We start from the raw sequence: 27,969 nt of genomic DNA, 5'->3' as shown, positions 1-27,969 counted from the left end.
AGTGGGATTCGCTCCATAGAAAAACTGCCTCTGTTTCCGAGGGAGTTTCAGTACCAGAAACCCGGAGATGCCTGAGTCCAACTCCGGAAATGCTCAGGTTGCGGTACCTGCAGGTCTCATGTCGCTCTTAATTCAGAGAGAATAGTTTGGCCATTTTGAAAACAGCCCGATTATCGTGAATGGAGGAAATCTCCGCTCATTTTAAAAAAATGCCATTCATGCAAAAAACCACGGTATTAACAGCTGTTCGGCATCTCCGTCCCTCGGCCCGATGGTGCTCCGGGCAAGCACGTACTGCCTATAGTCAAGATACCACCCGGCCATTTTCTAATTCAGGAAGGCTGAGACTGTCCCCCGAGGCTTCAAAATATCTGGCACGTTGGCTGTGTTCTGTTTATTCTTCCATGTTGGACGGGCATTGGTTTGTTCCAGTGGCGGCAGCGCGCTCAACATGACATCTCGAGACTGTAAGATGGAAACAACATAAACCTGAACTGCTTGACAATGACATTTAGCTGATCCTGCACCGAAAGCTTTTGGTTTTTGCTCAAAAGTTTCCACTGGGACTCCGTTGTCTCTCACCGGGGGCTTGATCCATATCCTTGGTCAAGATCTCAAAATAGATGCGTGGGTCTCCCCGCCATACACAGTGCGCCAATGGTGAGGCAACGATCGGGTTTAGTGGCAGACTTTAAGTCTTCGTCGGCCCCCACACACTCTCCCTGATTCACCAGCGGATGTGCGAAAATAGAGTCCCCCTGAACCCATGAATCAAGTGGGGCTACAGAATAAATCAAGCTCATCGGCTCTTGCTATCAGTCATGCCTGCCTCTAAACAGTCTGGCCGAATCGGCAGAAGCAAGTCCAAAACGGGATGCGATACCTGCAAGTCAGTATTCTCCCTGAGGGGATCTTGTCCGTCGCACGAGAGCTTCACAGTCACGCTGATGAAAACAAATATCTGACAAATTTGACATAGAATTCGCCGTGTGCGCTGCGGGGAAGAAAAGCCACGTTGTGTAAGATGCATCAGCACCGGTCGACAGTGCAGTTACGGCGCGTCGTCTCTATCAAAATCCACCGTGCCCTTGAATGTTGCTGCTCGTACTTTTGCTTGTCTTCACACGCATTTGACAACCTCGTTTCCTACCTGGGTTGAGCCACAGACTGGATGGCGAGAACGGCGCGCCTTTGAGTTCTATTTCCACCAGGCTGGCCCTTCACTTTCCGGCGACCTCGATCTCTATTTCTGGAGAGGCTGCGTCCTGCAGACATGCCGCCAGGAACCCGCAGTGTGGGATGCAATAATCTCGCTCAGTGCATTATACGAGCGGCCACCCCTTCTCGAAACACCGCCATTTTGGCTTATCAATAATCCAGCGACAGTGCGAAGTCACTCCCATCGCGAAGCATTGGTCTGGTATTCGCGCTCCTTGGCCGTTTTACAGCAACGGATAAACCAAGGTACTGCCAATTTGAGTGTCTCATTAATCAGCTGTATTCTATTTATCGCTATCGAGCTTCTCCAGGGCAATCGAAAAGCAGCTTTGGGTTTGTACAAACAGGGAGCGCAACTGATGATCAATGCCGACCGTGAGCCCTGGATCACCACTCTTACACCAATCTTTCGCCGACTAGGCACATGGGTACTCATCAATGACGGCTCCTCAAGGGATGGTTGGAACCTGAATCTGATCGCCCCGAGTGAGTGTTTCGGGTCCATCGACGAGGCCAGGAACGTCCTCTGTGGGATTGTGGCCGAAATGAAGACCTTGAACAATGCTACTAAGTCTCATTGGAAGCAAGCAGCCGAGAGTCGCAAATACGAAGTCCCATTCTTGGAGGCAAAACAGCAGCATCTTAAACAACGACTTGGCCACTGGCACCGACGTTTGATGTCTTTGAAATCCTCCGAGATATCTGGCTCTAACGAAGTGGTCAGCAGTATCGATGGCGCAACTGCACTCCTACTCATGACTTATACAAGTGTTTTGATTGAAATAGAAACTAGTCTCAGCACTGATCAAACTGCATATGACGCACACGAACCCGAGTTCAACCAAATCCTCCGCTACGCACCCGCTGCCATTGAATCAACCCGCAGCTCAAACGGAAAGCAGCCACCCTTTCTGTTCGAAACAGGAGTTTTTCTTCCACTGTTTATTACAGCACTCAAATGTCGAATTCCCCAGCTGCGTCGTCAGGCCCTGCGGCTCATGTTGGAGGAAGCACCACCAGCTCAAGGATTGTTCATGTGTCGACCTGCAGCTCACGTTGTGGCCGCCATTGTTACGCTGGAAGAAACCCCTAGAACGAGGATTGAAAAAGCCTCTGAAGTTGAACACCTTCTCTCAAGACCGGGCTGTATCCCTCCCTCTCAGAATCGTGTGTGGGACTTTAGTCTGTCTTCGGATAAGAATCGGGACGGACATATTCAGGTCGGGCTGGATTATAGTCTTCGCGACGTTGATGATGAAGAGGGGCGGATCCGGTTCACCCAGCGGAGGATACTGTTCCCGGGCATCAACGGCCCCTTGTATGATTCATGAGGTATACCTTCACTACACGGGTTTACTATCTTATGCAAGCTGTTTGTTCTCCGGTAGATCGCGGCATATTCAGTGGGCAGCCCGAGCAATCGGGCGTTACTGTGACACCGTACACGTACGGTAATTTCGGCAGGCCCCCCCTCCGCTGCAAATGCCGCCCCCTCGTGCACATTTTCCTCCTTCGTCCATCTTCTTCTTCACCTCCTGCAGCTGAAGACCTCACCGAAACCCCAGTCTAATGCCATCCATAATATCTATAACCCTGGGCAATGGCATCCCGGACCTTACCCGGCCCTGTTTGGCTCGGAGGCGGCTCCACATCTCCCCAGTTCAGGGGACCCGTCGTGGTCCGGTTCGCTATCTCCCAATAGACTCGCCGCAACCGTGAAATGCACACCATGGCGCCAAAACGACCTGATAACGAAGTGATCTCCCCTCATGCGACACAAACAAAAGCAAAGCCATCTGCGCCCTGTACTGAGCTGCTGGAGCTAAATGATGGGTTACAATCCTCTGTGTCCCAACCGAGGCGCTGAGAGATTGTGTGATCAACAATCAGGCACTAGCACGCCTCTGGACCAACTGGCCATGATTGCGCCGGTGACAACCGTGATCGCCACGGATCTGGATGGTATCAGACCATTCTTATCTCGTGTCGCCCGTCTCTGCACTCTTTGGGCCCACGGCCTGCTTCTACTCGATAGCACCTAGAACGACCCCCGGTTGACTGCCAGATCCGCCAGGCCCACAGAGGGTCACCTGAGCCTCCCGATAAGCGCATTTTTCGCCACTTTTTTTCCTAGACCCCCTCCGCAATCGCGCCGGACTCGCGTGCTCTGACTTCTGTGAATTCTGTCTCCTTCGTGCTTGTCGTGTGTCTATACTGCCTTGTGATTCCCGTCCTGTCCGCCTGATTGAGTTTGGCTATCAGGACTTCCCGGGACTGCTGGGTCGCTTCCGTTCGCTTGCCCGCCGCTTTTGTCTGGGTACCAAAAATACGCTCCCCGCCTCCGCGATTTGCCCATTGGATTTGACTATCTCCTTGCAACCTGTCCGGCTTCGTTTAAGCGCTCGCCTTGGCCAGTAGACGCTCTTACACCTGGTCTCGTGCCCAATTCCTAGCGTTTAGCCGCAACTCCTATTGTGTGGCGTCTCCCGGGCGGTCACTGACCACGCTGACAACACATGCCGTCCCTCACTGGGGATCATGCTGGCCGCGACCCCGAAGCAACAGGTAGGCTCCGCTTTTCTTCCCCCTGCTTCGCCGATCTTCTATCTCCTTGTGTATAATCAAACGTCCACTGCTCTGCCCACGCGACCCCTTATCTGCCCTGGCCCCCACATCTGTATCTATCCTCCTCCTTGGCCTCTGGTCGAATCAGGCAGGTTGTGACGTCGCTATCCACCGCCATATGCACCTCGTCTTTCGGTCCTATACTTGCCTTTTCTTCCTTTTCTTCCTTTTTACTAATCACGGGTAGACCCTCGGCCTATTTCGGGCACGGGCTTGAATATTCCTTCGTTGCGCAAGGCCTTAAACACAGGCGGAACCGGCCCTGCCTCCCCACCTGACGGGTCGTCCCTGAAGCAGTACCGAGCCCCTGTGGCCAAAGTAACCGTACGACCTCCGATCCAACCAGCGTCGACAATGCCTTCTGCTTTAAGCAGCCAGTCAAGCGTCAAGCCTGATGCGTCGACTATCGACGACGCCCAGTCCACCAAGGGAGAGGAAGATCCCCAGGTTAATCTGTTACACCAAGTGTCGGAATGGCTGCAGCACGAGAAGGCCAGACGCCAAAATCGCAAGGCTCGTCGAGCTGAGGCAGCCTCTGGTACCAAGGTAGCGGCCCGTGAGTCCGAAGAGAGTCCAGTAGATGAAGCTCCGCACTGTTCGGAGAGCACCTTCTCTCTCGACAAGTTAGAGAAGATCCTTCTTCAGTATTCGGGGGCACGACCTGGAGACGGGCTTGCGTCTCTTCAGTCCATGAAGAGAGCAACGCGTCGGCGCCCCAAAGGCTTGCGTCGTGGATCTGCCTCGGAGTCGGACTATACCGATGTTGACGCCCCTGTTCCCAGCGTGGAAGCATTCCTTGACAATTCAAAGACTCTTGCCTACACGGGCGGCACCGCAGAGGAGGAAAACGCGGGTAGCAGTGCCAGCTCGAAGCGTTCCAAGGACCAAGAGGCTTGGTTGACTTTTAAGACCGAGATTGTGCGTCTCGCGCATACAATGCAACTTCGGGGTTGGCGCAAGGTGTCAATGGAGGAGGCTGGAGATATCAAGGTCATTCGCCTCAGTGGCGCGTTGACAAATGCTGTCTACGTGGTCGAGCCCCCCAGGCATCCACCTGCTCCCCCAAAGACTGACAATGGATCTGGTCCGGTGGTTTCAAGAAAACCCCCGCCAAAGCTGTTACTGCGCATCTACGGCTCGCAGGTTGATCATCTGATCGATCGAGAAAAGGAACTGCAGATCTTGCGCCGCTTGGGCCGCAAGAACATTGGACCACGCGTCTTAGGAACCTTCCTGAACGGCCGCTTCGAAGAGTTCTTTGAAGCACGCCCACTAACCCCGCGTGAGCTACGGATTCCTGAGACTGCCAGGCAGATTGCCAAGCGGATGAGAGAGCTCCATGATGGCATTGAGCTTCTTGAAGAGGAGCGCGAGGACGGTCCGATGATCTTCATAAATTGGGATAGGTGGGTTGACCGCTGTGAACAAGTTACCACCTGGTTAGATAAGGAACTTGAATCCCCGCAAAATGAGATCAAGGCTGCTACAGAACCATGGCGGCGGCGCGGCTTTGTGTGCGGTGTGCCATGGGAAATGTTCCGGAAGGCCGTGGATAATTATCGGATCTGGCTGATTGCCAGCTGCGGCGGAATGAACGAGATTAAGCGGCAGCTTGTGTTTGCTCACAACGATGTATGTCCTGTCCTGTTCTATACTTCACTTTATCCTAGTGTGCTAACAACCTCAGACCCAATACGGCAATCTTCTTCGCATGGAGCCTGCTTCGCAGTCTCCCCTCCTGCTCCCCGCCAATGAGCATAAGCAACTTGTTGTCATTGACTTTGAGTACTCGTCAGCCAACACCCCTGGCCTTGAATTTGCCAATCACTTTGTGAGTCCTCAGCCTCCTGTTCAGTTGACTGGGCCTGGCCTAACTCTCCATAGACCGAATGGTGCTACAACTACCATGACGAGGAATTCCCATGGGCTTGTAACAACCGCCTCTACCCGACACCGGAAGAGCAGCACCGATTCGTGGCAACCTATCTCACTCATCGTCCCGCCGTTCCCGGCGGTCCTACATCGCCTCTGGCTACCCCGTCCATGCGCGGCGGCCGTTCGACAACCGCGATCACTCCCTTGAACCTTGATGAAGGCCCCGATGGCCCTGGCTACCAACAGCTAGAAACATCTGCGGAAGAAGAGCTGGAGTCCCAGGTGCGGAATCTCATGCATCAAACCCGATTGTGGCGCGTCATGAACTCAGCGCAATGGGTAGCATGGGGTATCGTGCAGGCCAAGATTCCCGGCATGGGAGAAGCCGAGGTCGCTGCGGCGTCTGGCAAGGGGTCTCTTGAGGATGTGAAGCACGATTCGAACGGCAATAGGGAGCAGAAAACTCCCACCGTCGACTCCGACGTTGATGAAGAGGAAACCTTCGATTACTTGGCTTACGCCCAGGACCGTGCTATGTTCTTCTGGTCTGACCTGCTGGCGCTGGGCCTGGTGAAGGCAGAGCAGCTGCCTGCACCGATGGTCGAGCATCTTCGGGCGCGGGCTGTCGACTATTGATTAACGATATTGAGTTGGTTGATTGATGGTTATCATGAACGCAAAGGTCAAAATCATGATGATGAAGTTTACGAATGTTGGACGTCAGTACCCAGTAGATAGTTATAGTGTGCATACATTATCTTTGGATTTTGCATCGCTTCCGCGTTCTATCATCACCCCGGGGTATCTCATTCAACAAGACAAGATATTCGTAGAGGAGGGGCATTCCCAAAAATGCGGATTCATATCGCATCAAAGACAAACCCATCATGCATGGCAGCATAGCGTCAATAACCGAGAACATGCCCCCATCTCGTATGCCAAGGTATCCTTGGCCACAGCAAACAGGCTCCGCTCTCCGCTATCGCCGCATCTCCAACCTCTTCCTCGTCGCCTTCTTCGCCGCTTCCACCCACTCCTCATACGCCTTTCCGCTCTCATCCTGCCCCTCCTTCATCGCAGCCACCCCCTTCATCATCTCTCCAATAAACCCAACAAAGTTCCACCGCCGCAGCGTATTCTCCCACGCCCACGCGGCCCGCTTCCGTTCCTCACGCTCCAGCGTCTCCGCATCCCCAATCTCCCGCGCCCGCGGGCGCGGGTCCTGTACCACCGCCATCAGATTAAAGTGCGTCTCCTCCGGCGGGTACCGCGCAATGCGCCGCTGCAGCACCTCGATCACTTTCTCCGGGAACGAAGACAGGTCGCACGCGCCGTGGCTGATCGGGTGCGGCTGCAGGCCGTCCAGCTCGTACAGCGTCCCGTTAACAGGCGTGTACGCGATGAAGTGGTACACATCCGCGGCATTCTCTTCGTCCTGGGGCCGGGCCGTTTCGTCGGCGAACGGGCTTGCGCGGGCGAAGGAGTTGTGTGCGGTGCGGATGGCTTCCGAGTTGGACAGGGCTTCGCCGCGCAATTCGGGCGGGAAGCCGGTTGTGAAGTCTTTGAAGGAGCGGAGCTCGGTGCCCAGGGTAATGGGTGGGAGTGGTTGGGGGGGTTGTCGTGGTTGAGGATTACGGAGAGGATAGCTTGGGTGCCGCAGGCGTTTTGGATCGTTTGCGCGGCAAAGAAGACGTTGTTTTCTGCTGCGGTTGCGTCGTAGCTCCCGTCGAGGGGTGCTTCGGCGCGGGCACCGGCTGCCTCGCGGGTCCACTTGAAGAGGAAGATGACGCCGTAGACGGATCTGTGGGAGGTGCGGAGGGTTAGCTATGCCAAGCACGGCGGGGAGAGTGCCTTGATTCGCGGTTGGGATGGAGAGGAAGAGGAGTGAGTACCCGAGGGAGCGTATCGTGTTTGCATCTAACGAGATGAGCTCTTCGAATTGGACATTCTGAACGCCTAGCGTCTCAATGAGGGAGGTGAATAGGCCCTGGATGCTGTTAGCTGTTGGAGCTCGACAGGGTGGAGGCTTGCTCCGGAGAGATACCTCGTCGGACTCAATAGTGCTCCAACCACCGGTGTCGGCCATTATGTGCTGATTGAAGTCGGCTGGGAAGCTCCGTGAGGCTAGCTTTTTGGTCGACTGGGAACAATGCTACCGGCTTGTAGGGTTGGAATGTTCGACAGCGGTGTTTTGATATCGCCCTACGGGACTTATGTCATAGGTCACGTGTTGCGTTACCAATCACGTGTGCTGTAGCCCTAGAACAGAGTAGTATGCGGAGTATAAAAGAGTCCATAGCTTCACATACCGAGAAGATGGTGCTAGTGAGCATACAAACTAATCCTTTCATGCAAAATACCGAAACCCCAAGCAGGCTCATTTGGGAAGATATTAGAGTGTAAGGATCAAATACACTCAATTTCGAATTCGTATAAGCTGTTGGCGGTCCTATTGAAGAGCTGAAGAGTGTCCCAAATGAGCGGAGTGGTAGGACCAGGCTCACTCGCGACTTGGATAATCCAGAGCACATTGCTTAGATTATGGCCGCTGATGCTCATATTCTGTAGAATTGAACTTAGTGTGCAAGCTTCTTCATCGTTCGCTCTGTTGCATCTTGCCTACTTTTGATAGCCAGTATGAAACATCCAGGCAAAAGAAAGAACCATAAATAGTGGTGGTCCAAGAATACTCCTGTGACTCTTCTCTCTATGGCCTTCCGTGATGACTTCAAAGATCTCTGTCTTGCAAACAGAAGGCTAGCAAATTGAACTTGTCACCACCTACAGTAGGCATACACCGTCGTCCTATAAAAAAAAAAAAAAATAGTCGGCACCCAAAAATAAACCAACGGTCTACTTTGGCATTTTCACGCCACCGGGCTCCTGCGAAGTACATACTCTCGCTTGAGGATCGACATAGTTCGTCGATGCAGAATGCACATTGTTACTCAATCCGGCCCATGTGTCATCCTAGACGTAAGTAGATCGGCCAAGCAGTTGCACACCCTCATCGCATCCAAATACCCCACGCATGATCAGAAGCTAAATCCACCTTACATATCGAAAGAATCCATTGGCCAAAAAACCTCCCCAAACTCAAAAGGGTAATAAACAACGGCGACCTAGAGGGGGCGCGATAAATATAGAAACACGAGGTTGCGGGCCGATCATTAGCCCTAGGGGGTTCCCGCGGGAGGTTATCGCCAGTGCCGATCCCCGAACCAAAATCAACCCTACGTCCGAAATCCTTGTGCCTTCCGCCACGCTACACTACTAGCACGGAGCATCCGCGGCAAGGGCGAGGGGGTATGGACGGAGTATGCAGGGTGATACGAGCATTACCCAAAACAGCAGCCGGCCACGATCCAGTCTCACTGTGTCACCACCTGAAACGACAAACCACGATTTCCCATTCCTGCTTCGCCCCCAACCCTAGACTCATCGCTAGTGGACGCTGGACGCCCATTCCTCAGGTGCGGCTATCCCTGCGTGCCACGCGAGGAGCTCCATGCACGCCATGACACGCCCGTTCGATCGTGGGGCGGGACTGGAGTCGGCCGAATACGAGGGCATCCTCCTTCCAGTTCGGCCAACCCTATCACATCGTCACATCGCACTGTGTACTCCGTCGTCAACCCCCCCCTCTCCCTTGGCCCGACAAAACTTTACTGAACGGGGAGGGCTGAACAGACACTAGTGCTGCTGCAGGTATCTTGCATGCGCGCATCCAATGACAAGGTCCGATAGACTCGCTTCGTAGTCTAATTTCCCTGCGTCCCCCGCTCGCAGGGCTATTCTTAGTTTCCCAGTCCGGCCATTGTTCCTGGCGATCGTTGTCTGTCTTGGTTATGGGGGAGGGGTTCTTCGTATGCATGTGTAGCGGGAGAGTGAGAAACTTGGCGTGAGGTGGAGATCGCGGGTGATGAAGGGAGACCGAGATGGAGGGGGAGAAGGAGACGAAGATAGGGGGGGAGGGGGGGTTTCTATGTTTAGCATGCAAGGGCGAGGAGCTGAAGATCGAGCTGAAGGCCACGGTAGGATGTGATGCAATCCTACCTAAGCATTGAAGGTATCTTCCTGCCACCACCATTACCCCTACGATACCCTTCGTACTGAACGGGAAAGGTGCACCATGAAGAAGAGTTTGATTCGAGGCACCCAGTTTCAAGATCCAAACACCACCTAGACGTCTATTCCTTGGGAATCGCCATTCCATACGAAACGAATCCCAGATAAGAGAATAATAGCATACAGGCGCCCCCAAACATGCGAACGAAAGATTTTAACAATATTGTCCGGGTATATATCACTTAGTAGAGTCATTACCTTCCGGCCACGAACGCAACAGAATCTGAGAGAGGCCACCAACGCTCATGCTCGATATCATAAAATCCCCCAGTAAGTCCCGGGGGGGAAAGGAAAATAGACACATCAGTATAAAGACAGAGTCGAGGAGAAAGAAGAAGAGTAGTGACGAGAAGTGACGTGAGAAAAGCATTTCTTGAGCCCCGGATATCAATCCGAGGCTCCGTGGGTTCACGGTCCATAGTGGCGGAATAGGTAGAATATTGTTGGCTGGGGTTTTCATACATGTCATGTCCAGCATGGCTCGGGGGCCACCATCCCGGGCAGCTCGAAGGCGTGTGTTTGCGGGTACACCTCCATGTTCAGGCCCAATGCGCCATCGGGTCGGGGCATATCCGCGCAGAGAACATCGCCACCGTAGGGAGGGGTGAAAGCCGCAGAGTGCGGGATGGAGCCGCCGTGGCTTAGTTCGGACAGTCCCAGCTGTGCATCGTGGGTATCGAGGAGTTGGGGGGATGGCGGATACAGGGTGTGCGAGGGCGCAGCGGTGACGTAGCCGTCTGCGAGGTGGAAGGGAGATCCGGCGACTGTTACGGCCGGAGGAGACTGGAGCGGGGGGGTGTAGGCGGCGTAGGAAGGAGAGGCAGAAGCGGGAGAGGAAGATGAGGGGATGGAGTACTCGTGCAGCCCATGATATGGGCTCGGGGGTCCGGGGGAGTAGTGCTCGACCGAGGGACGCGGAGACCAGGCCAGACGGCTGCGATATCGTGCAACGGAATGCCGTGGCAAATCCATGAGGGTCATCGCGAGACGGAGCTCGGCGTTGAACGGATCTGTGGCGCTGTGTGCCCCGAGGATGCGGTACGTCTCTTCAATAGGTCCGATCGACAGGGCTCCCAGATACGAGCCGCCCATTTCGGGGTAGAAGCGGTCGATAGCGATTCCAACAGCGAAGAATTGAGACAAGATCGAGAGGGCGCTCAGTTCGGTTTCACCGTTCCGAAGGAGAGACGGTGGTAACCAGAAGAGCCATTGTCGTAGAATCTGGATACGCTCGAAAGCCTGCTCGGAGGTTTGCGTGGGGAACTCCTTGCGGAATTTCTGCACAAAGTCGATCAACTCGCCCAAGCGCTGGGAGTGCTCTGCATGATGTGAAACGCGCTTCTGGGAGATCTGCAGCGCGTGAATGGTCTGATCCAACTGTCTCAAATCTTCATCGAACGACACTGGGATATCGGCAGCGCTCAACGCGTGCTGGTTGTCAATGAACTGGACAATCTCAGACTCGTGTTTCCACATTGGATACATGGTCTCGAGAACAGAGGAGAGGCCTTGCTGCAGGGACAGCCAGCTTTGACTACTCGAGGTTAGTTCTCTTTCCTTTCCGGGTGCAGTTGATAGACTCACTATTCGGTTGCTTGCCAGGATAGCAAGATATGAGCGGAAAGAATGGCCTCGACATTATCCTTGGAGGGAGAGGCAATCGCATATCCGAGGGCAGTCCGAAGACCTTTGAAAGCAGCCGCTTTGTGGTGCAAAGCGAGCTGCTTGGTTTCTTGATCACGCGTGAGGAAGGCCAGATGGTATGCCGAGAAGGAAAGAATGGCGCTCATCACGAAATCATTCGACAGCGCAATACCCAGGAAGCTAATCGGAATACTGTTAGTCTCATCATAACCCGTGTGAGAGACTCCCAAACAGCTTACCTAGGCAGCATCTGCGCCCAGACGGTACAACTGCTCAGGCCCCGTCGATGTAGGTCGATGGAAAGCCCGATGATATGGTGAATCAACCGCAAGTCGGCACGAGATAGACCAGACCAACCAGAGGGGGGCAACCCACAAGCTCTGGATATGGTGTGAGACCGGTTCTGTGCCAGTTCTCAATCTCCATCTCGATATCTGGAGACATGAGCAGATCTGGGCCGCGCCGCGAGGCGGGCGGACTGCCTTGCGCCGCGGCCACGTCTTGGTAGTCACAGCGGCAGTTGTGCTTGGTGCAATTGCGGCTAGATCATTCTCTATTAGACCTACGGTTTGAAACAAGTCTGGAGGGAGATCAAGGACATACCATTGCGGGAAGGTTTCGTCGCAGCGGATGTGCCTCCGCTTGCACGTCTTACATCCGTTTCGCGACTTGGTATGGCTCTTGCGCGGAGGGCCACCACCGGGACCGGCCATTTTGACTGTTATTGTGATGTGGCTAGAAGATAGGCGGAAGCTTTGAGGAAGTGGCAAGATCAAAGGGGGGAACCGTGGAAGATGTTCACGTAGATGGGCCAGGAAGATGCCCGGTGACCAACGTAAGATGCAAGGTGGGGGAGTTGGTAATCAGAAGGACGAAATCACCCAGAAACCGGGCAGCTGTGGAGTTATGAACAAGTAGGGTTTTAAGTAAGGGAGTCAGGACCAGGGAGATGAAGCCCCAGAAGTTTATAGGAGACGATCGACGATGGGGGCTCCAAAAATAACTCTGGCGGGTTGGGGAATGAGTGAGTGTCGAGGGAAGTACTGGAGATGATGTAGTCCCGCACGTGGGAAATACGAGTCGGCCGGGGAAAAATCCGCTGGTGAGCCAAGAAGGGGTCCGGAACAGTAAAGTAATCAAATCCCCAGGATATTCAGTTCGGTAGGGGGGCGAAAAATGAAGAGCGGGAGGAGGAAGGCCTAGGGTGGAAGGCAGGAAGAAAAGAAGTGCTGCTGATGAGAGAGAGCTTGGATCGCCCGCCGTTGATGCAAATTCGCCCCGGTCCCGACAGTCAGGTGCAAAAAAGATTAATCTTAGCAGAAAATCAAAAGGAAGCAAAGAAAAAGAAAAGAAAAAAGAAAAAATCAAAAAAATAATAAGACAATAATTATAATTAGCAGGGCCGCCTGCTGTTCCCATTTCCCCAGTGCTGATCGAGGTTTTGAGCCTCTGCAGGGCCCAGGATGGCACCTTCAGCTGGAGGGCCAACCTAGACCGATGACTGGGGGAGTGACGGGAGACTGGAGACTGCAGACGGGAGAGATGGGATACAAGCGCATGGACCAGGACAATCCATGTCGAACCAAACCGACTAGGCGGGCGAGGACCACATGGCGCCAGTTGAACGGGGGCTCGGGCCAGACTGGGCAGCAGGCGGAGTCCCAACGTAGTCTAATTTGAGGGGGGAGGCTTATACAGCTGCCTCCAAAGGTTTAGACCCAACCAGGGGAGGTCCGTTTGAGTTGCGCCCGTCGGGTATGTGGTGAGTGGAGGGTGGGTTGGCCTGCTGGTTCCATCAGGCGGCATGTGAGCTCTCCATCTGGCCTGCGGGAAAGGAAGTGTCATCGGCTCCTAGTGGATGGAGCGGGATGGAAGGGTCCTGGTTGGAGGCCCATTCTCGCGCAGACAGAGCTTCCGATGGTCTAGGGGGCAGTCCTCTGGTACGTCGAGCGGCGAGCGCCCCGGGGGAAGCCAAGGATCTCCGATCAAGCGATTGCAAATTTCAACAACTTCCCTTCTTGGCGGGAGCAGAAGTGGAGCACAACGCCGGGTGATTGATTATCTGGGTCAGCCAAGCCGACGGCGTCGGTCGCATCTGGATAGTTCGCCAGCGGGAAGAGGTCGGTTGAGTTACCACCTCCCGTCCGTTCCCTTCGCGCAGGCGAATCGGGTCGTCCACACGGCTGGGACGAGTGGCTCATCTGGGACCAGGATGATCGGGGTATGGCCAGACCCAGGGAAAGAAGAAAGGGGTGGTAGAGGAATCTGCTGAACAAAGAAAAGACGGGGGTGGCTGGGGGATTCCGCGGTTTTTTTTTTCTTTTTCTTTTCGACTATTTTGTCTGTTCCAAGTCTCATTCCTGCAATCCATTGGGGATAAGGTGTGGGAGGGGGTGGGGAGCAGTGAGCGTTCCTCGCATCTAGCCCAGGACGATGGCAGGGGCCCCAACGGAGGAGGGAGCGCAGCGTGGAGGCAGAAATGAAGCTGCAGCTCGAGGAGAAAGCAAAAAAGCAGCGCAGATCCGATGGTGATTGGACCTGCCACGACTACGGAGTAGCGAATGTGCCATCGATCGACTTCAAATGACTTTGATTGCCTGGCAAGGCTCCGCGATCTGAGGGACCCTGGATTGTGGATCGCAACGTCAAGAGCCAAGCCCCACCGTATACCGCGTTGAGTAAAGGGGGATGTCAATCTTTCACGCCCAGGCTCGCCCCGTGAGCCTGGGTGAGGACTTTGAGGGATTGGAACCAGTCCTGAAGGGGCCTAGAGGGGAGTGGGCCCAGGAGGGGTGAAAAGTCCAGAGTGGAGGCGCTGATGAGCATGGTCTCTCGCGAACTTGGTTAGCCTTGACAGGCGCCGTTTCTACCCGTGCAAACGGAACGTGCGACGCGGCCTCAACTCGGTAATAGCAACCGAAGCTGCAGGGTTCTGGGCGTCGCAGAAATGCTGGCGCTGAGCAGTAGAGGGGGGGGCACGAGAACCCACCGGCGGCCTGGGGATTGGGCGCGAGGTGGGACAACCTTCCAAAGCCCTGCGATGCCTGCAGTCATGGCTAGGAAGACGGTCAATCATGGCTGTCCGCCATCAGCCATCATGTCCCTCTGTCGCTCCCGTCTCTCGGGATCGCCGTCCAAGCCTTCTGGGTGCCAGGGTCCAATGCGATCGTCGCATTGCAGGCCCGGGACTCCGGAAACCCATATCCCAGGGAGCGGACCATTGGGCTGGAAATGCAGGGAGCCATCTCTCACTGCTCTCCATGTGGAAGATGAAGAAGGGGATGTGGTGGACAGGGGGGCGAGACGTGGCTCAAAAAGGAAAATGGGCAGGAATTCGGGTGATACAAGGAGTTGATCGTACCGTTCAGGAGGTCTGGCGCTGTCTTGACTGCAGGGTCCAGGGGAATCGGAGCAGACAGGAGAGGAGAGACGAGGTCCGGAATGACGCCTGATAGGTCAGTCACGTTCCAGACCAAACCGCGCGTTGCCCGCTTGGGAGAAGCAGACGATAAACCCCGGTCCGCTGCGCTAGCGATCGTCATGATGATTCTACCCTATAATTTGACTATTCTCGAAAGTCACTAGGGTCCCAGCTAGGCAGATAGCAGATGTCTAGTGCGAGAGGCAATCGGGACTCGATGGCCTCGTTGCAAGCCACCGACGCCCTGAAGACTGACCCCGGTCGAGTCTTTTGTCGCGAACTCAGTTCGTCCAGTTGTTCTGTTCCTGCAAAAGGGTCACGCAGCAGCACTGCAGTGACCGCTAGTTGGAACCCCGGCCTCCACGTTTTGTGGAGATGCGACGGGGGTCAGAAGTCGGTGTGTTCCACAGGTGCTGGGCTATACTTCGGGCCCGATGTACCCGGCGGTATACAAGAGATACCTTCTCGACCGCACATACCGCATGTACGGAGTACATGCCAGCACACCAGGACTGCAGTCATAGCCAGGCCTCCTCTGATCTCTGTAACACTCGTCGAACTCTCTTTGGTGCTGGCTCTGGAGGCAGTCGCTCACTGTGTCGGCCCTGTCACCACACGTGGCTCCACGATCCAACTGTCGCCATGCCGATCCTCTCGCATCATCCTACCTGTTTCATGTCCCAGGCGGCATTAGGATCCCTGAATGTCCTGCTTACAGACTACTAAGCTAAACCTCCGGTCACTAAATGACCCTCTAACCCAACCGGGCGACTGTCGAATACGCTGCTTGCCTGAAATGGCGCTAGGGCGGAGAATCCCGTCGAGAACCATGGGCTGTGCGGACATGCTCGGGTCTCCGCCCGGCCAAGAAATCGAGTAATCCATCCGACCCGAAACTTGACTCCCCAGTCCTCTCGTCAGAAGTGGGTCCCCCAATAACCCGCCTCCACACGATCCCCCGTGCTGGGAATGCTGGGCATCACCTGGAAAGCGTTTAGTGGCTCGCTACTCGCTACATGAAGCCAGAACAGGGCTAGCGCAGTCAGCCTGCGGCAGCGTTTGGGGGCCAATCCTCCCCGTCGGCGCCCTACCAAGATGACTGCTTGACTTGGTCGGAGTTCCAGGTGCGAGATGGAAACGTTTCGGCCTGCAATCGGAGCTCTGTACTCTGGGCCCCCCCTTTAGCTTGACGCTTGACAGTAGTACCTACAAAGTACTCACTACTGTAACTAACCAATAAGCTAACTCATTACCGATCATATTTCGAACTTTCCCGGGTCCTTCATCTGCCTTAGCGAACAATTCGTGCCGGTCCCCACCGGGGGCAGCCTATCCCGCACACCGATCTCCGCGAATGGCAACGGTTTCCACTCTTACATACAGCAGAAACCGCTGCATGTACGACAGACTCGCCCTCGCGGAGATCAGTTCCTGTAGCGAATTCGTCCAGGTTGCCATCCTGCGTGGCCCAGCGCACGCGATACCCTGGATCCACCCCCACGAGCAGGGTCTGCAGCAACCGAAAGAGCCCAAAGAACCATAGTTCGATATACCCCGGGCATCCCTTCAGATGACATCCCCCAAGCACGGGCAGGTATTTTGGTCCGCATGGAGCAAAAGCACGGCCCATGGAAGGCCGGCGGCGCTAGGCAACTTAAACGCGCCAAGACAGTGCTATCGTAGACGGGGCTGGGAAAGGTTAGCCCACGCTTCTTTTTTTGCTCCCGTCGATCTGCGATCATCGCACCATTGGCGGGTCCGGTCTATCGGAATCCAGGCGAAGGAGGCAAAGGACGCATCGGGCGTGGAGTCATGCCGTCGATCGGTTGGATGAGTATAGCGACTCTAACTGGAGTTAGATGGCACTAGGGTAGTTCTACTTGATCCGAGGGATGCAGCGCAAAGGGGGCTTACGACTCAGCTCCTAGCTGACGGGATAAGACTATAGACTGAATAGTGATGACACGCGAGATGAAGGGTGGGATGGAACGTCTTTTCTCGAGACCAAAACACGCTTGAAATAGATTTCCCATCCAAGTATGGCTCTGGCTGAAGACCCTCGCCCCGAGGTACATCAAGTTGTTAGCGTCAACCTTCTTTTTCCGTTTAAGCCACCTCTGCCGTTGCCCCCGATGGCGGCCTGCACCTGACCCGCGATGCAGAAGCTGTGAGGCTGAAAGAACCAGACCCTTCAACCGGTGTGTGTCAAGTGTCAGCACCATTCAATCTCACCCTGCATGAAGTCATAATGACCTTGTCGCAGATGGCAGCGCCGCCGCGATGAGAACTACGAAAGACTATAGACTACCTAGGAAGGGCGCGTTGTCCCTCGGTCCGATCATCATGGTGAGGCCACGATGATGCAGAGCCACCGCCTCTCCGACGCCGTTTGGCTGCGCCCAACGGGGTGCCCGGCAACAGCATAACGATGTAACGATGGCATGAGGGGCAACTCACCGAGTCCAATCTTTGCAGAATATATATCTGCGTGTCAGCTGGGATTCTGGATTCTGCTCGCTTTCCTTCCTTTTCCCCAGCACCGAAAGCTATTGCGCCTAGACCGAGCTCGTCAAGTGTGCCAACTGGTTCGTCTCGGCGAGAAACACATTTTGTATTCTGGCTTATTCGGGGCTGAGGTTCGTCTGGTTGCCCCTGTTCGATCTCGCGCCTGGCAGGAGGAACCGGCAAGAAGAACAAGACAAGAACAAGACAAGAACAAGACAAGAACAAGACAAGAACAAGACAAGACCAGCCATCATGGGTTTCCACAAGTCATGCATGGATATCGAACTCAAGCAGGGACATGTCCTCAGTGCATACTGCCGTCGCCCGTCAGGGGAAGCCCACTACTCGGAACTGGATCTGAACGATTTCATCGGAGCCAAGAAAGGTAAGCCGAGCCACAATCCGTTTCTTGTTCTGCCTGGTGCTCCGGCTTTGTTATTTTTTTTTGCTGTCTGCCTTGCGGTGGCTTGCAGCAGGGCCCTGCATCGCACAGCCGGGACGTTGCTACAGCCCAGACCAGCCACCAACGACAGTACATGAAGGACCAGACACAGGCAACCAGATCAGACCAGCAGGGACTAACTTCGATGACCGCCCTTCCTCTCCCCAGGTAAATTCACATGGAGCGCCGAGAACTTCTCCGACGGTGCGGCGAACGTCCACCTCGAGTGGGAGGGCGACACCAAGCCCAAGAAGCCCATCCTACATGCCGAACTGGCCGATGGCAACGATTACCACGAGGATTGTGTGAATCTGGCGGATTGCATCAAGAACGAGGATGGCCATCTGCGGTTCATGGACTGTTTTTAGATTTTGATGGGCAGTGCCTGCTGGATGGAGGGTTGGGGCGGGTCGTGGTCCGCGGATATATATGATAGAAGTAAAAACAACCCCACATCCATCATTGCGGTCATTGCCCTGGGCTGTGTCGAGTATACTATACAACACGACAGGATAACAGTATAAAGTTAACGAGCTATCTCAGTTACCAAGCCCCTGCGATATCCCAAATGGTAGAACAAATGAACAGAAAAGAAAGGGGAGAAAGAAAAGAACCCGATGTGATGTGAATTGGGATAGAGAGGCGAACCAGACCAGCAGAGCAGGGGCTGCAGCTGAGGCTGAAAAATTGAAACCTCGCGGCCCCCTGAGGGACCGCAGTTGCCGGAAGAGGGAACTAGCCAGGCTCGGGGGATGCCGCCCTTTGCAGGATAGTGACGACCCGACAGATTGTAACCATGTACTCCGTACAACTAGGATAACCGGCGGTTGCCCTGAGTGGCCCCAATCTGCACGTCACACGGCGAGGAGGGACAGGGGTGGCAGCGGAGGAAACGAGCTGCATTCTGCGAGAACGAGATCCATCACGTTAACGCCATCACGTTAGGGCCCGCGAGAGAGGCCAGGGTCAAACACCCGGCCAATACGCGCTCACTGCGCCGCCCACCGACGCAGGCTAACCTCGGCCTAACGCGAGTCCAAGGGTTTAGAGAATACTCCGTCCAGACAAGGAGGGAGGGGGGGGGGTTGCGTGGTGGGTAAGACTAATTGGGTAGTGCCAACGGCACAAAAACAGGGACCCTCTTCGTGAAAAGCAGCGGTAAAAGGAAAGGCTCGCGTCTTGGTACGTCCGGCCCCATCTGAGCAGCCAATCGTGGGCCGCATGGAGTTAAGCTCAGACTCGCAGGGCGTCAAATAAGCGAGGCCTGCGACGATCCCGTCCGGAATATGGAGTGGAAGGTGATAGCTCCACCGAGAGGGGAAGTCCAGTACCTGCATTGAGTAGGAGAGATAAGGATTGGTGATGGCTGTTTGGTGGAGATGGTCGGATTTGCCGATATCCAAAAATATCCTCGCGTAGAATGCCGAGCTCGCAAGGAATTGAGAACGGACGGCAAAGAGGGAGGGTGTTTATTCCTGGAAAGGCAGGAGAATAGTCACGGCCCAACTCTCCCGCCAGTCGCTAGGAGAGAAGTGTAAGTGGCCGAAGGCACTTCGGGACAAAGATGGATACGCATGCCCATTCTTCAGTTCTGGAGTCCAGAACTGTCTGGTCTGGCTGCATCGTGGATCTGCTTCAAGACGCGCGATGAATGGGGACACAGGTAGGTTGTGTAAAGCGGAATAGGCTCGCGCGAGCTTCCGATCATCACCCTTGACCATCCTCGACGAAGTGCTATAAGCCTATCACAAGAGGATATGGTCCATTGGATGGAGAACGCACGCCATCCTTAGCAGTGGGTTTCCCCCAACGTCCATTGTCAGGCCATGAACATACTCTATGCAGGCTCGTCCAGTGTGTTCGGCTGTTCGATGCCAGTTGTACGACGGAGAACTGCCTGGTGCTGGTCAAGTTTGCCATGGCCTTGGATCACCAATTCTCCCATTGCTCCCGTAGGAGCACATTGTGATGGCGTGTGTTGTCAGGGTCGAAAGGGACTCACTCACAATATAGTAAGCAGAAGGAAAGATGCTCTTTTTTTGTTTTGCTGGGTGTGATAGTATCCTCGCTTTACTTGGGATAAGAGGGCCTTTTCTTATGACCTACCACTGTCTATAAGATACATCAAACTTATTTACGGCTACTAATTAATTCTTCAGATATTGACGTGAGCCTGCAGGAAGCCATCGTATGCTCGCGGCCCTTCGTTCGCCCATCTAACATCTCGTTACTCTTGCCCTCATTCTCCCTTCTCTCTTTGTATCTCTCACGGGTACGTTAGACAGAGTCCGCTTCGCCTGTCTACGGACATAGATCGTGCCATGAGTTTAATAAGCTTATCAGTAGGGAATCTTCGATTCCAGGTATCTAATCTATCTATCTAAAGGGGGAGGGGGGGAATGAGAAAGAAGCAACGCTGAAACAAAGAACTACCATATGGGAACCGGCCTCGATATACATCGACATGCAGAGGGAAGACAGCAAGCAGAAAGCAAAGAGAAAGGGAAAGGGTTCGAAAGCATCAATCATGTCGAATATCCATGCCCCTTGCAATCATCAGATATATCGGAGATAAACAGTCAGATCGCATCTTTGGAACCCCCCACGTACTCCCTCCTTCTCCGGCGTCTTCGCAGAGATTGATAGGATAAGCATCGAAAAACTTGAAAGGGGGAAGGAAAAGGAATACTGAAAAAGAAACGCCCAAGTGTGAAGCGCACGTCTCGCATTAATAGTGACCTAATACCCATGCACCTAGTTCACGCGATTCCTCCTTTTTCTAGGTCAAATGAGAAAGATCGAGCGATCCCGTAATGGAGAGCAGGCTAGAAGGAAAGCGAAGAGGAAACTTGGCAAAGGAAACGCTGAATTCAAAAAGACGGTGACTGAAGCTGATGACAAGGGGCAGTGCGTTTCTTCCGCCACAAGCCTAAAAAGAGATGTGCAGTGTCCCAGGGGGAGCAAAGGAAGAGAGATGGTTTTCTGGGCCGTCATTCATGAATATATCAGTCATGGTACCATGCCACGCGACTTTCACTAAGTTCGAGGGTTTGTCGAGTCAATGCGAGATGAAATCGGGGATTGTTCAAATGCCGGTGGGTTAAACCTGGTAGGCCGAACGCAGTTTCTGGGCCACGGGGGGAGAAAGCTGCGAGAGGAACGAATCGAAGTTGGGTATCATGTTTTTATAGCCTTGCAGGACCTGTTGTGGATATTGTTAGAAGGGGCGACCGTAGGAGAGAAGAAGTGTAAACATACCTGTTGGAATGAGGTCTGGATATCCCGGTATTCCTCCTGAGATAGCGACTTGCTCGGGAACGACGCAATAGCCTGGAAGTAGTCCGCCAGACTGGCCTCCATCGCCTGGGGATTCTTCATAACCACGTTGTTGAAGCCCAAAAAGGCAGATGCCTTCTCGCGCGTGAAGTCGATCTTGCTCATCGACTTCAGGAACGGACTGGCGAATACGCGGAGTTGAGGAGCCAGCGAATCGGGACAGCAGAGTCCAAGTCGCCCCAGGGCCATGGCGGCGTTCTCATTGACAGAGTCGATGATCTCCTCATTAGCCATGATGGCCAGGAGCGCGTGATACAGCTTCTCCGCATATGGGGAGAGCGCTGCCTTCTCGTTGACTGCGATCTCACCACAGGACCAGCAGGCGTTGTTCAGCACACTGAAGCCGGTGTGGCGGTCGTCATCCCGGATAAGGTCCAGGTCGAGCTGCTTGATGAGAACCGGCATGATAGTGGGGATGAAAGGCTCCAGGTGAGGGAAGATGCTGATGGCACAGTCGCCCAGCAGAGCGTATGAGGACTGGCGGACCTCATAGTTGGGGTCCTGCATACAGTAGCCAAGCAGGTCAAAGAAACGGGGCTGGGAGCTTGCGATCAGCTCGCCGCTCTTTTGCGGGTCGATAGCCTGGATGACGGCACTAAGAAGATCCAAGCTGGTAACCAGGAAGTCCTTGTCAGGCTCATCAATGGCCTCGTTGTTCTGAGAAGCAATAAACTCCTCGAGATTCTGGTAGATAATCTTGGTGCACCGCTGGAAGATGTGAGGAGCGAATGGTGCGAAGGCATCGCCGTATGCATTAGCGATGTAGCCCAGACATTCGAGCAGGGGGAACAGCTCCCGCGACTGATCCGTGACGTGATTGTAACGGTCGATCAGAGCAGGCATGAGGATATCGACAAGCTGCGGCTTCGCCAGTTCGGTCATGACGCACTCGGCTAGCGTCTGGATACAGTCGTAAAGGATGTACATGTTGCGGTCCTTGTACTTGCCGAAGCACTGGACAAACTGGCGGAGGATAGGCTCGCAGTAGGGGATCAAGTTATCGTCCGACTTCTCTTCCAAGCTGGCGAACGCCGACGCCGCAGCTTCCTGCACCTTCTTGTTGTTGTCAAGCATGCGGGTAAGAATACCTTCCATCATCGGCTCGAAGTACTGTTGCTTCTGGCTCGGGTCCTGGAGGTGTGACGCCCATTCCGAGTACCGTCCCAAGCACCAACAGGTAATCTGTCGCACAACCGGCTGGGCATCGTTCAGCAGAGAGATCAGGTACGGGACCAGCTCATGGAGATGAGGAGTGACCGCATCCATGCAGCCATCAGCAACGGCACCAAGAGTGAGGACAGCCGCTTCACGATTGGGCCACTGCTCATGACGAAGGGTCTCCTTCAGGTACGGCAGGATTATCGTAAAGATTTGATCATGGTAAACATTCGAGAAAACATCCAGTGCGGCAGCGGAGCATTTGCGCAGTGTCCACTCGCCCTCGGGATCGTCCCCAAACTCGGAGTCCTCAATCTCACCCTCGCTGAGATCGTCCTCATCATCCTCCTGCTGAGACTGCTGCGGCTGGCCATTGGCCGTCTGCTCACCCAGCTTTGATGTATCCAGACGAGCGCCCTTCGATTTAGCGAACTTGGGTTTCAGATCTTCCGCACGGTCCTCAGCATCAGCATCGTCCTCATCGCCCATCAGACGAATAACGTCGTCCTCCTCGTAGACCATGTTCTGAAGCAGAACCGGAATAACCTTGTGCATGTAAGGGGCCAGGGGCTGCTGCAGGCTCTGCTGCTCACCAGCAACAATCCAGAACTCGGCCGCATCAAGAGCAAGCTCCGGGTCCTCCTGGGTTTGCTGCTGCATGAGAATGTAGTTGACCAGGCCCTCCATGTGCGGAATGAGCTTCTCCGGCGAGAACTCCACCAACTGCGAGAATGACTGGCACACCATCTTTCGCACTTCGGTGTCTTGATCGCCGGAGAGGTTGAATAGTTGTGACAAGAAAACGTCCAAGGAAGCCATCAACGCATGCGGCTGGTGGGGGAGGAAGACATGGATGCTGTTCAGGGCGAGCGAGCGTACTCGAGAGCTCTCGCGAGTGGTAAATTCCAGCAGCTTCGGAATGATCACGTCGAGTGGGCGTTGTCCGGCGTAGTCTCGGTCTAGGATTTTGCGATTATCCTCGCACACCTTGAACAAGGCTGCCATTGCCGCTTCCTGGGAGGCGACGGAGACGTCGCCCGGGTCGTTACCAACGAGAGATAGCAGCTCCTGCAGTACCTCGGGCCAGGCCAGCAGCCCACCCTTTTGCACCAGCTCGGTAATAATACTGCCAACACCTCGCTGGACCTGGCGGTCGTCATCCCGCAGGGCGATCAGGGCGGCGGAGCGGATGAAATTCAGGCTCTGCTGAGGAATTGTGCTGTAGGCCAGCGAAAGCTTCATCTTCATGTTCATGGTGGCGGAGAATCGGACAAGGCCGTAAGTATTGGGGTCGATACCCACGGCGGCCACGGCGGCAGGAACCTGCGGCGTGGAGAACAGGTATGTGATATAGTTGACATAGTCCGGGGAGGAAGTCGCTTGCGAGAGCATCTGATACCGGTCGGCATCCCGTCAGTAATCATGATCATCGGTATACTCGAGGCAGAGAAGTGGCGGGGTTGGGGAGGGGGGTGGAAGTGCAGAACGAAGAGTGTCCACGGTGAAAAGAACGGGGTCGGGTACATTTTCTGCTTGTTTTCGGAGCTGAGGGTCCACGCTGTTCAGCGAGTCCCTGAGGCAGCAGGCCAGCTGCCTCAATGGCTCATCTTGCGGTTGCCAATCCATGTTGTAGCGGTGCAAAGTCGACTGGTCGCAGCGACCGTTGGAGCAAAAGTGCGTGTGGCACAAGGAGCCCCGCCAAGAATGTGGGAACGGGCCCCCCCTTCGCTGATGCCCCAGATCGAGGCACAAACCTGCAACAAAGAACCTGATCTGTCCGGTGACGAAACAGATATGGAAGTTGGAGTCGAAATGCGGGGACGAGGTAGCACTGGTGAAAATCCAAAAAAATTATGGCTGGCTCTCTGCCTTTACGGGAATCCGAGGGGGTCCGTCGCTGAGCCGGGCAGAAAAATGGGTGGAGGAAAGGCGGTCAAGTATCCACTAGCTGCAAAGATCTATGGATGCCACGAACTGGTCCAAGCACTGCAGTTCGTGACCGAAGAGAGGCTCGGAATGCTGAACATGGCCAAGATGATCGGTGAGTGATGGGTGTTGCGAAAAAGAAGCAGGGTTCTCACCGCAGGATATTTGAAGAAAGGAAGAGAGTCGAAGTGACGGCGAGCGATACATAAAGTGAAAATGCCCATTGTCTTCGAAATAAACAATACTAGGTACATAGGGACAAAACGCATACATATAGTAAGACCCTACTATGGCTCTCAGCTGGGGCATGACGGATGCGAATGTCACGACTCAAGGCATATTCCTGCTGAGTGACTCGCGAGGTTGTGGGAAAGGCTGAGTTCGGGCTAGCGATGACAAGAGGGGACTCAAATAGAGTAGTGAACAAGGCAGGTAGCCATCATACACTCTCGTGAAGATAAGAATCCAGCAATTTAGACCAGTACCGTGTCTACATGTGAGGTAGGGAATAATGTGGAGTAATAGAGCTGTATAGTGTCACATAAGGAGAAAGGCATCACGGGCAACGTGTTTGAGTGATGTAAAACAGTGGAAATCCCTTTGAACAGACATCGCGTATTCGCAACATGATATATGTGTTCACCCGCTAACTTGACCATCAAGCCCAAACCATCTTTTTAATATCGTAAACCAAATGCTCCAAAATTCCCGTCCTCTTCTTCGCATCCGCCAACGAGATAATATCCGACTGCTCCACCACCGACGCAGCCTCCGCATTCTGCCCATCCCCAGCCAGCAGCGCCCGCTCGATATCCAGGCAGATAGACCGCACTCGATCGAGTTCACGTACGATACCTGCGCCGGCCGCGGGCCCCAGACGCGGGCTGGCAACAGCATTCGATACGGGCAGGGACTTGAAGGCGAGGAAGCGGGTCGTGGCGCGCTTGGTGCCGCGCAGCCAGGAGACGAGGTCCCACTCGCCATTGGAGGTGGAGGAGGTTTCGAGGGCGGCGGGGCGCACGCTGCTCTGTAGCGAGCGGGTGTTGACGCGCAGGGCATTGTCGTCGCCGTCGCGGTAGACGATGACCAGGCCAACGTTGCTGTGCTCGTCCGACTGGCTGTCTGTGAGAATGGAGGTGATGTAGGTGCCGTAGTGGATGCGGGAGACGGAGCGGAGGTCGATGCGTTCAAAGGAGAGGACCTTGTCGGTCTCCCAGTCGAACCGGCAGCTGTACACGGCTGCGTCGGTGAGAAGGAGGACGGATTCTTCAAAGGGCAAGGTGCGCAGGGTGTTGGGCTGGCGGGGCGTCAGCATGGTCCAGCCGCCGAGGAACTCCTCGGAGGGGCTGCTGATCACGATCTTGCAGCTGGTGTCAATGGCGTTTTGCCGGATTTTCTGGACGGAGATGCCAGGGTCAGTGGTCTGAAGTTCCATGGCAAACTCGTCGAAGACGCGAGTCGACACGTTCCCAAGGAGGTAGTCGATGCAGGCTTGCGAGAAGTAGTCGTTGACGATATTGTTATAGTAGCGCGAGAGGGTGAGCCCCAGGTCGTTGAGGGCACCGCGGTAGTCGCGCTTCCGGGTGCGAGTAAAGTCGCCCTTCAAGGCGGCGGTCGACGAGTACTGCTTGGAGATGGCGTCGCCATTATCAGCCCAGAGGGTATTGAACCACTGCGTGGACGAGTCCCCGCCCAGGTCGATGTCGATGCCTTCGTTGCGCAGCTGCTTCTCGAGTGCCCATTGTCCAAAAGCGCACTGCGCAACGCCAGTGCGGTCGAGGCAGTCCATACAGTTGGTCCGCACAATTCCAGTCTGCTTATGCAACGAGGAGCGGTTGTTGACAGTTGTATACCCAAATTCATCCAAGGTCTCCTTGACACGATCAACCAGCCGCGAGACGTTTTCAAACTTCATCCCACGGCACTCGCTGTGGAAATCGAACCACTCCAACCGCAGTGGCGCACCATCGATGCCGCCCGCGTCGTTAAAAGCATTAGTGTATCTTTCATATTGTTCTCCCAGCTTCAACTCTCCAGCATGCTTGTCAATCAGCGAGACTGCCTGGATCTTGCCATATCGCCGGCTCAATTTTCGGAAATGTCTTCCAAAGGCAAGCTGGTTAGTTTCTGTGGAATGATGCAGTATCGGCAGTGGCTTAAAAGAATAGGGCGACTGTGAGAAGTATAACGGGATTGATCCCCGCACCTGCAGGTACGAGTAGACGTTATGCAATGTGTCCCAGTCCGGCACCGAAAGAATCTGCTCGGTCTCGACGGTATTCGCCGTGTTGCCTTCGTCATCGACTCCACGGCGCAGATATCGAACACCGGGGCGGTTGACCGATCGCCGCGAAATGAGAGTCAACAAGAAATCGTGCTTGAGCACTTTGGTCTCCACAGCCTGAGCGTCTTGAGTCTCACCCAGAATGCGACCTTCAACGTGTTGTTCTTCAGACACGCCGGTTGACGATGGCTTCTTCTCAGGAGCGGCCACTGTAAACTCGCGCTGCCCAACAAATCCCTGCAACAGGGGCAGGACAAACCCATGTGCACCGCTACCAATAAATGCATTCATAAGATATTTATTCCAAAAATACTGGTGTTGAATTAGCATCCATGAAGGAGTCAGTAGACATGGACCTCGGGGACCATGAAGGGTTCGGATCAACGCATACCAATGGGTCTACAGCCTTGTGAAGAGGCTGATGGCCGTTCCGCACTTCCTGTGCCTCAAATGATCTTGTCAAATCGTAATCATATGCAAAGAAGAAATTATGCGATGCAAATAGCAGCTTTGTATATCGAATCAGCTTCGGAAGCAACTGCGCCGCCTGGTCAGAACTCGATCGATCATTGTCGCCCGGCGCAGCCTCAACCTCCTGCGGCACAGCTGCCTCAGTGGCCGGGTCTTTGGTCTCTGGAATATCCACCGAAATCCGCGGCGAATCGTCAAACGGCGACTCCGGAACCTCCTGCTTCAGCGCACCCGGCCGGGGTAAGCCCAGGTTCTTACGCGACAGCCAATTCGCAGCGAAGCGGCCAAAACGCATCCGTTTCTCAATTACATCTTCGGCGATGCTGCCGACACTCAATCCGCGGCTGTGGAATGTCTCGCGGGTGGGCGAGGTCGGCGCGCTGCCGATTTCTGCATCAGCCCCTTCGGTCACATTATCCGGTATGTCCTCGTCCGAGGGCGAGTCGAGCTCCGGATCGCCTTGCGAAATCTCTTTGCGGGCCTGGGCAATCGCACGGGTGGCGTCTGCCTGGGACGATATGGGGATGATGGCGACGTTGGTCACTGCGTAGATCGGGCGCCCTTGGATCTGGGCGACCTGCTGGCGCTGGGTGATGGAGACGAGGAATGAGTAGGATGCGACAGATAGAAGACCTATACATCAGACTTCTGTTAGAATGGCCCCTGCCCCGCGAGTTCGCGAACGCACCGACAAGTCCGTACGCCTCTAGCACGTCCCGCCCCTCCTGCGACTCCGACGAGGCGGGCAGCGCGGTAATCTTGTTCGTCTTGTAGTCGATCCGAATCGAAGACGCCTCGTTCTTGCTCCCGTTATTCGGCCGCGGTCCGTTGGCGCCATTCCCGTGCAGAATCAGCCCGTCGACTGCAGCGACAATAACCAGTTTCCGCAGCAGACCCGGCATCGCGTCGGTTCACGCACCCCTTGATGTCGGAATG

At 54.7% G+C, this 27,969-nt stretch overlaps 8 protein-coding genes across 8 annotated transcripts; 4 read left to right on the top strand and 4 right to left on the bottom strand.

Moving 5' to 3' along the window:
- Positions 1 to 821: 821 nt before the first annotated feature.
- N7482_006102 (Zn(II)2Cys6 transcription factor domain-containing protein) lies at positions 822 to 2,549 on the top strand (the record flags this gene model as incomplete). Its single annotated transcript, XM_056688227.1, has 2 exons — positions 822 to 889; positions 980 to 2,549. 2 exons carry the CDS (start codon positions 822 to 824, stop codon positions 2,547 to 2,549), a joined length of 1,638 nt encoding a protein of 545 aa, XP_056543782.1.
- A 1,648-nt stretch (positions 2,550 to 4,197) lies between these two features.
- Positions 4,198 to 6,354, top strand: N7482_006101 (uncharacterized protein; the record flags this gene model as incomplete). The annotated part of the gene is made up of 3 exons (XM_056688226.1): positions 4,198 to 5,475; positions 5,531 to 5,674; positions 5,728 to 6,354. The coding sequence occupies 3 exons, from the start codon at positions 4,198 to 4,200 to the stop codon at positions 6,352 to 6,354; spliced, it is 2,049 nt and encodes a 682-aa protein (XP_056543781.1).
- A 343-nt stretch (positions 6,355 to 6,697) lies between these two features.
- Positions 6,698 to 7,804, bottom strand: N7482_006100 (putative 26S proteasome-associated ubiquitin C-terminal hydrolase; the record flags this gene model as incomplete). Its single annotated transcript, XM_056688225.1, has 2 exons — positions 6,698 to 7,705; positions 7,763 to 7,804. The coding sequence occupies 2 exons, from the start codon at positions 7,802 to 7,804 to the stop codon at positions 6,698 to 6,700; spliced, it is 1,050 nt and encodes a 349-aa protein (XP_056543780.1).
- Positions 7,805 to 10,311: 2,507 nt separating this feature from the next.
- Positions 10,312 to 12,203, bottom strand: N7482_006099 (putative C6 transcription factor RosA-like; the record flags this gene model as incomplete). Its single annotated transcript, XM_056688224.1, has 5 exons — positions 10,312 to 11,380; positions 11,431 to 11,670; positions 11,730 to 11,870; positions 11,933 to 12,031; positions 12,094 to 12,203. The coding sequence occupies 5 exons, from the start codon at positions 12,201 to 12,203 to the stop codon at positions 10,312 to 10,314; spliced, it is 1,659 nt and encodes a 552-aa protein (XP_056543779.1).
- A 5,465-nt stretch (positions 12,204 to 17,668) lies between these two features.
- On the top strand, positions 17,669 to 18,226 carry N7482_006098 (CVNH domain-containing protein; the record flags this gene model as incomplete). Its single annotated transcript, XM_056688223.1, has 2 exons — positions 17,669 to 17,801; positions 18,027 to 18,226. The coding sequence occupies 2 exons, from the start codon at positions 17,669 to 17,671 to the stop codon at positions 18,224 to 18,226; spliced, it is 333 nt and encodes a 110-aa protein (XP_056543778.1).
- Positions 18,227 to 20,958: 2,732 nt separating this feature from the next.
- N7482_006097 (putative importin beta-2 subunit) lies at positions 20,959 to 23,978 on the bottom strand (the record flags this gene model as incomplete). The annotated part of the gene is made up of 3 exons (XM_056688222.1): positions 20,959 to 21,060; positions 21,117 to 23,744; positions 23,853 to 23,978. The coding sequence occupies 3 exons, from the start codon at positions 23,976 to 23,978 to the stop codon at positions 20,959 to 20,961; spliced, it is 2,856 nt and encodes a 951-aa protein (XP_056543777.1).
- Positions 23,979 to 24,056: 78 nt separating this feature from the next.
- N7482_006096 (uncharacterized protein) lies at positions 24,057 to 24,401 on the top strand (the record flags this gene model as incomplete). Its single annotated transcript, XM_056688221.1, has 1 exon — positions 24,057 to 24,401. The coding sequence occupies one exon, from the start codon at positions 24,057 to 24,059 to the stop codon at positions 24,399 to 24,401; it is 345 nt and encodes a 114-aa protein (XP_056543776.1).
- A 535-nt stretch (positions 24,402 to 24,936) lies between these two features.
- On the bottom strand, positions 24,937 to 27,935 carry N7482_006095 (uncharacterized protein; the record flags this gene model as incomplete). The annotated part of the gene is made up of 3 exons (XM_056688220.1): positions 24,937 to 26,874; positions 26,954 to 27,666; positions 27,722 to 27,935. The coding sequence occupies 3 exons, from the start codon at positions 27,933 to 27,935 to the stop codon at positions 24,937 to 24,939; spliced, it is 2,865 nt and encodes a 954-aa protein (XP_056543775.1).
- Between the last annotated feature and the right edge of the window lie 34 nt (positions 27,936 to 27,969).

This window comes from Penicillium canariense, assembly GCF_028826845.1.
Source record: "Penicillium canariense strain IBT 26290 chromosome Unknown utg000003l_segment0_segment0, whole genome shotgun sequence".
Lineage (NCBI taxonomy): Eukaryota > Fungi > Ascomycota > Eurotiomycetes > Eurotiales > Aspergillaceae > Penicillium > Penicillium canariense.
The sequence above is the reverse complement of the archived record's forward strand: the minus strand, read 5'-3'. Positions and strand labels throughout refer to the sequence as shown.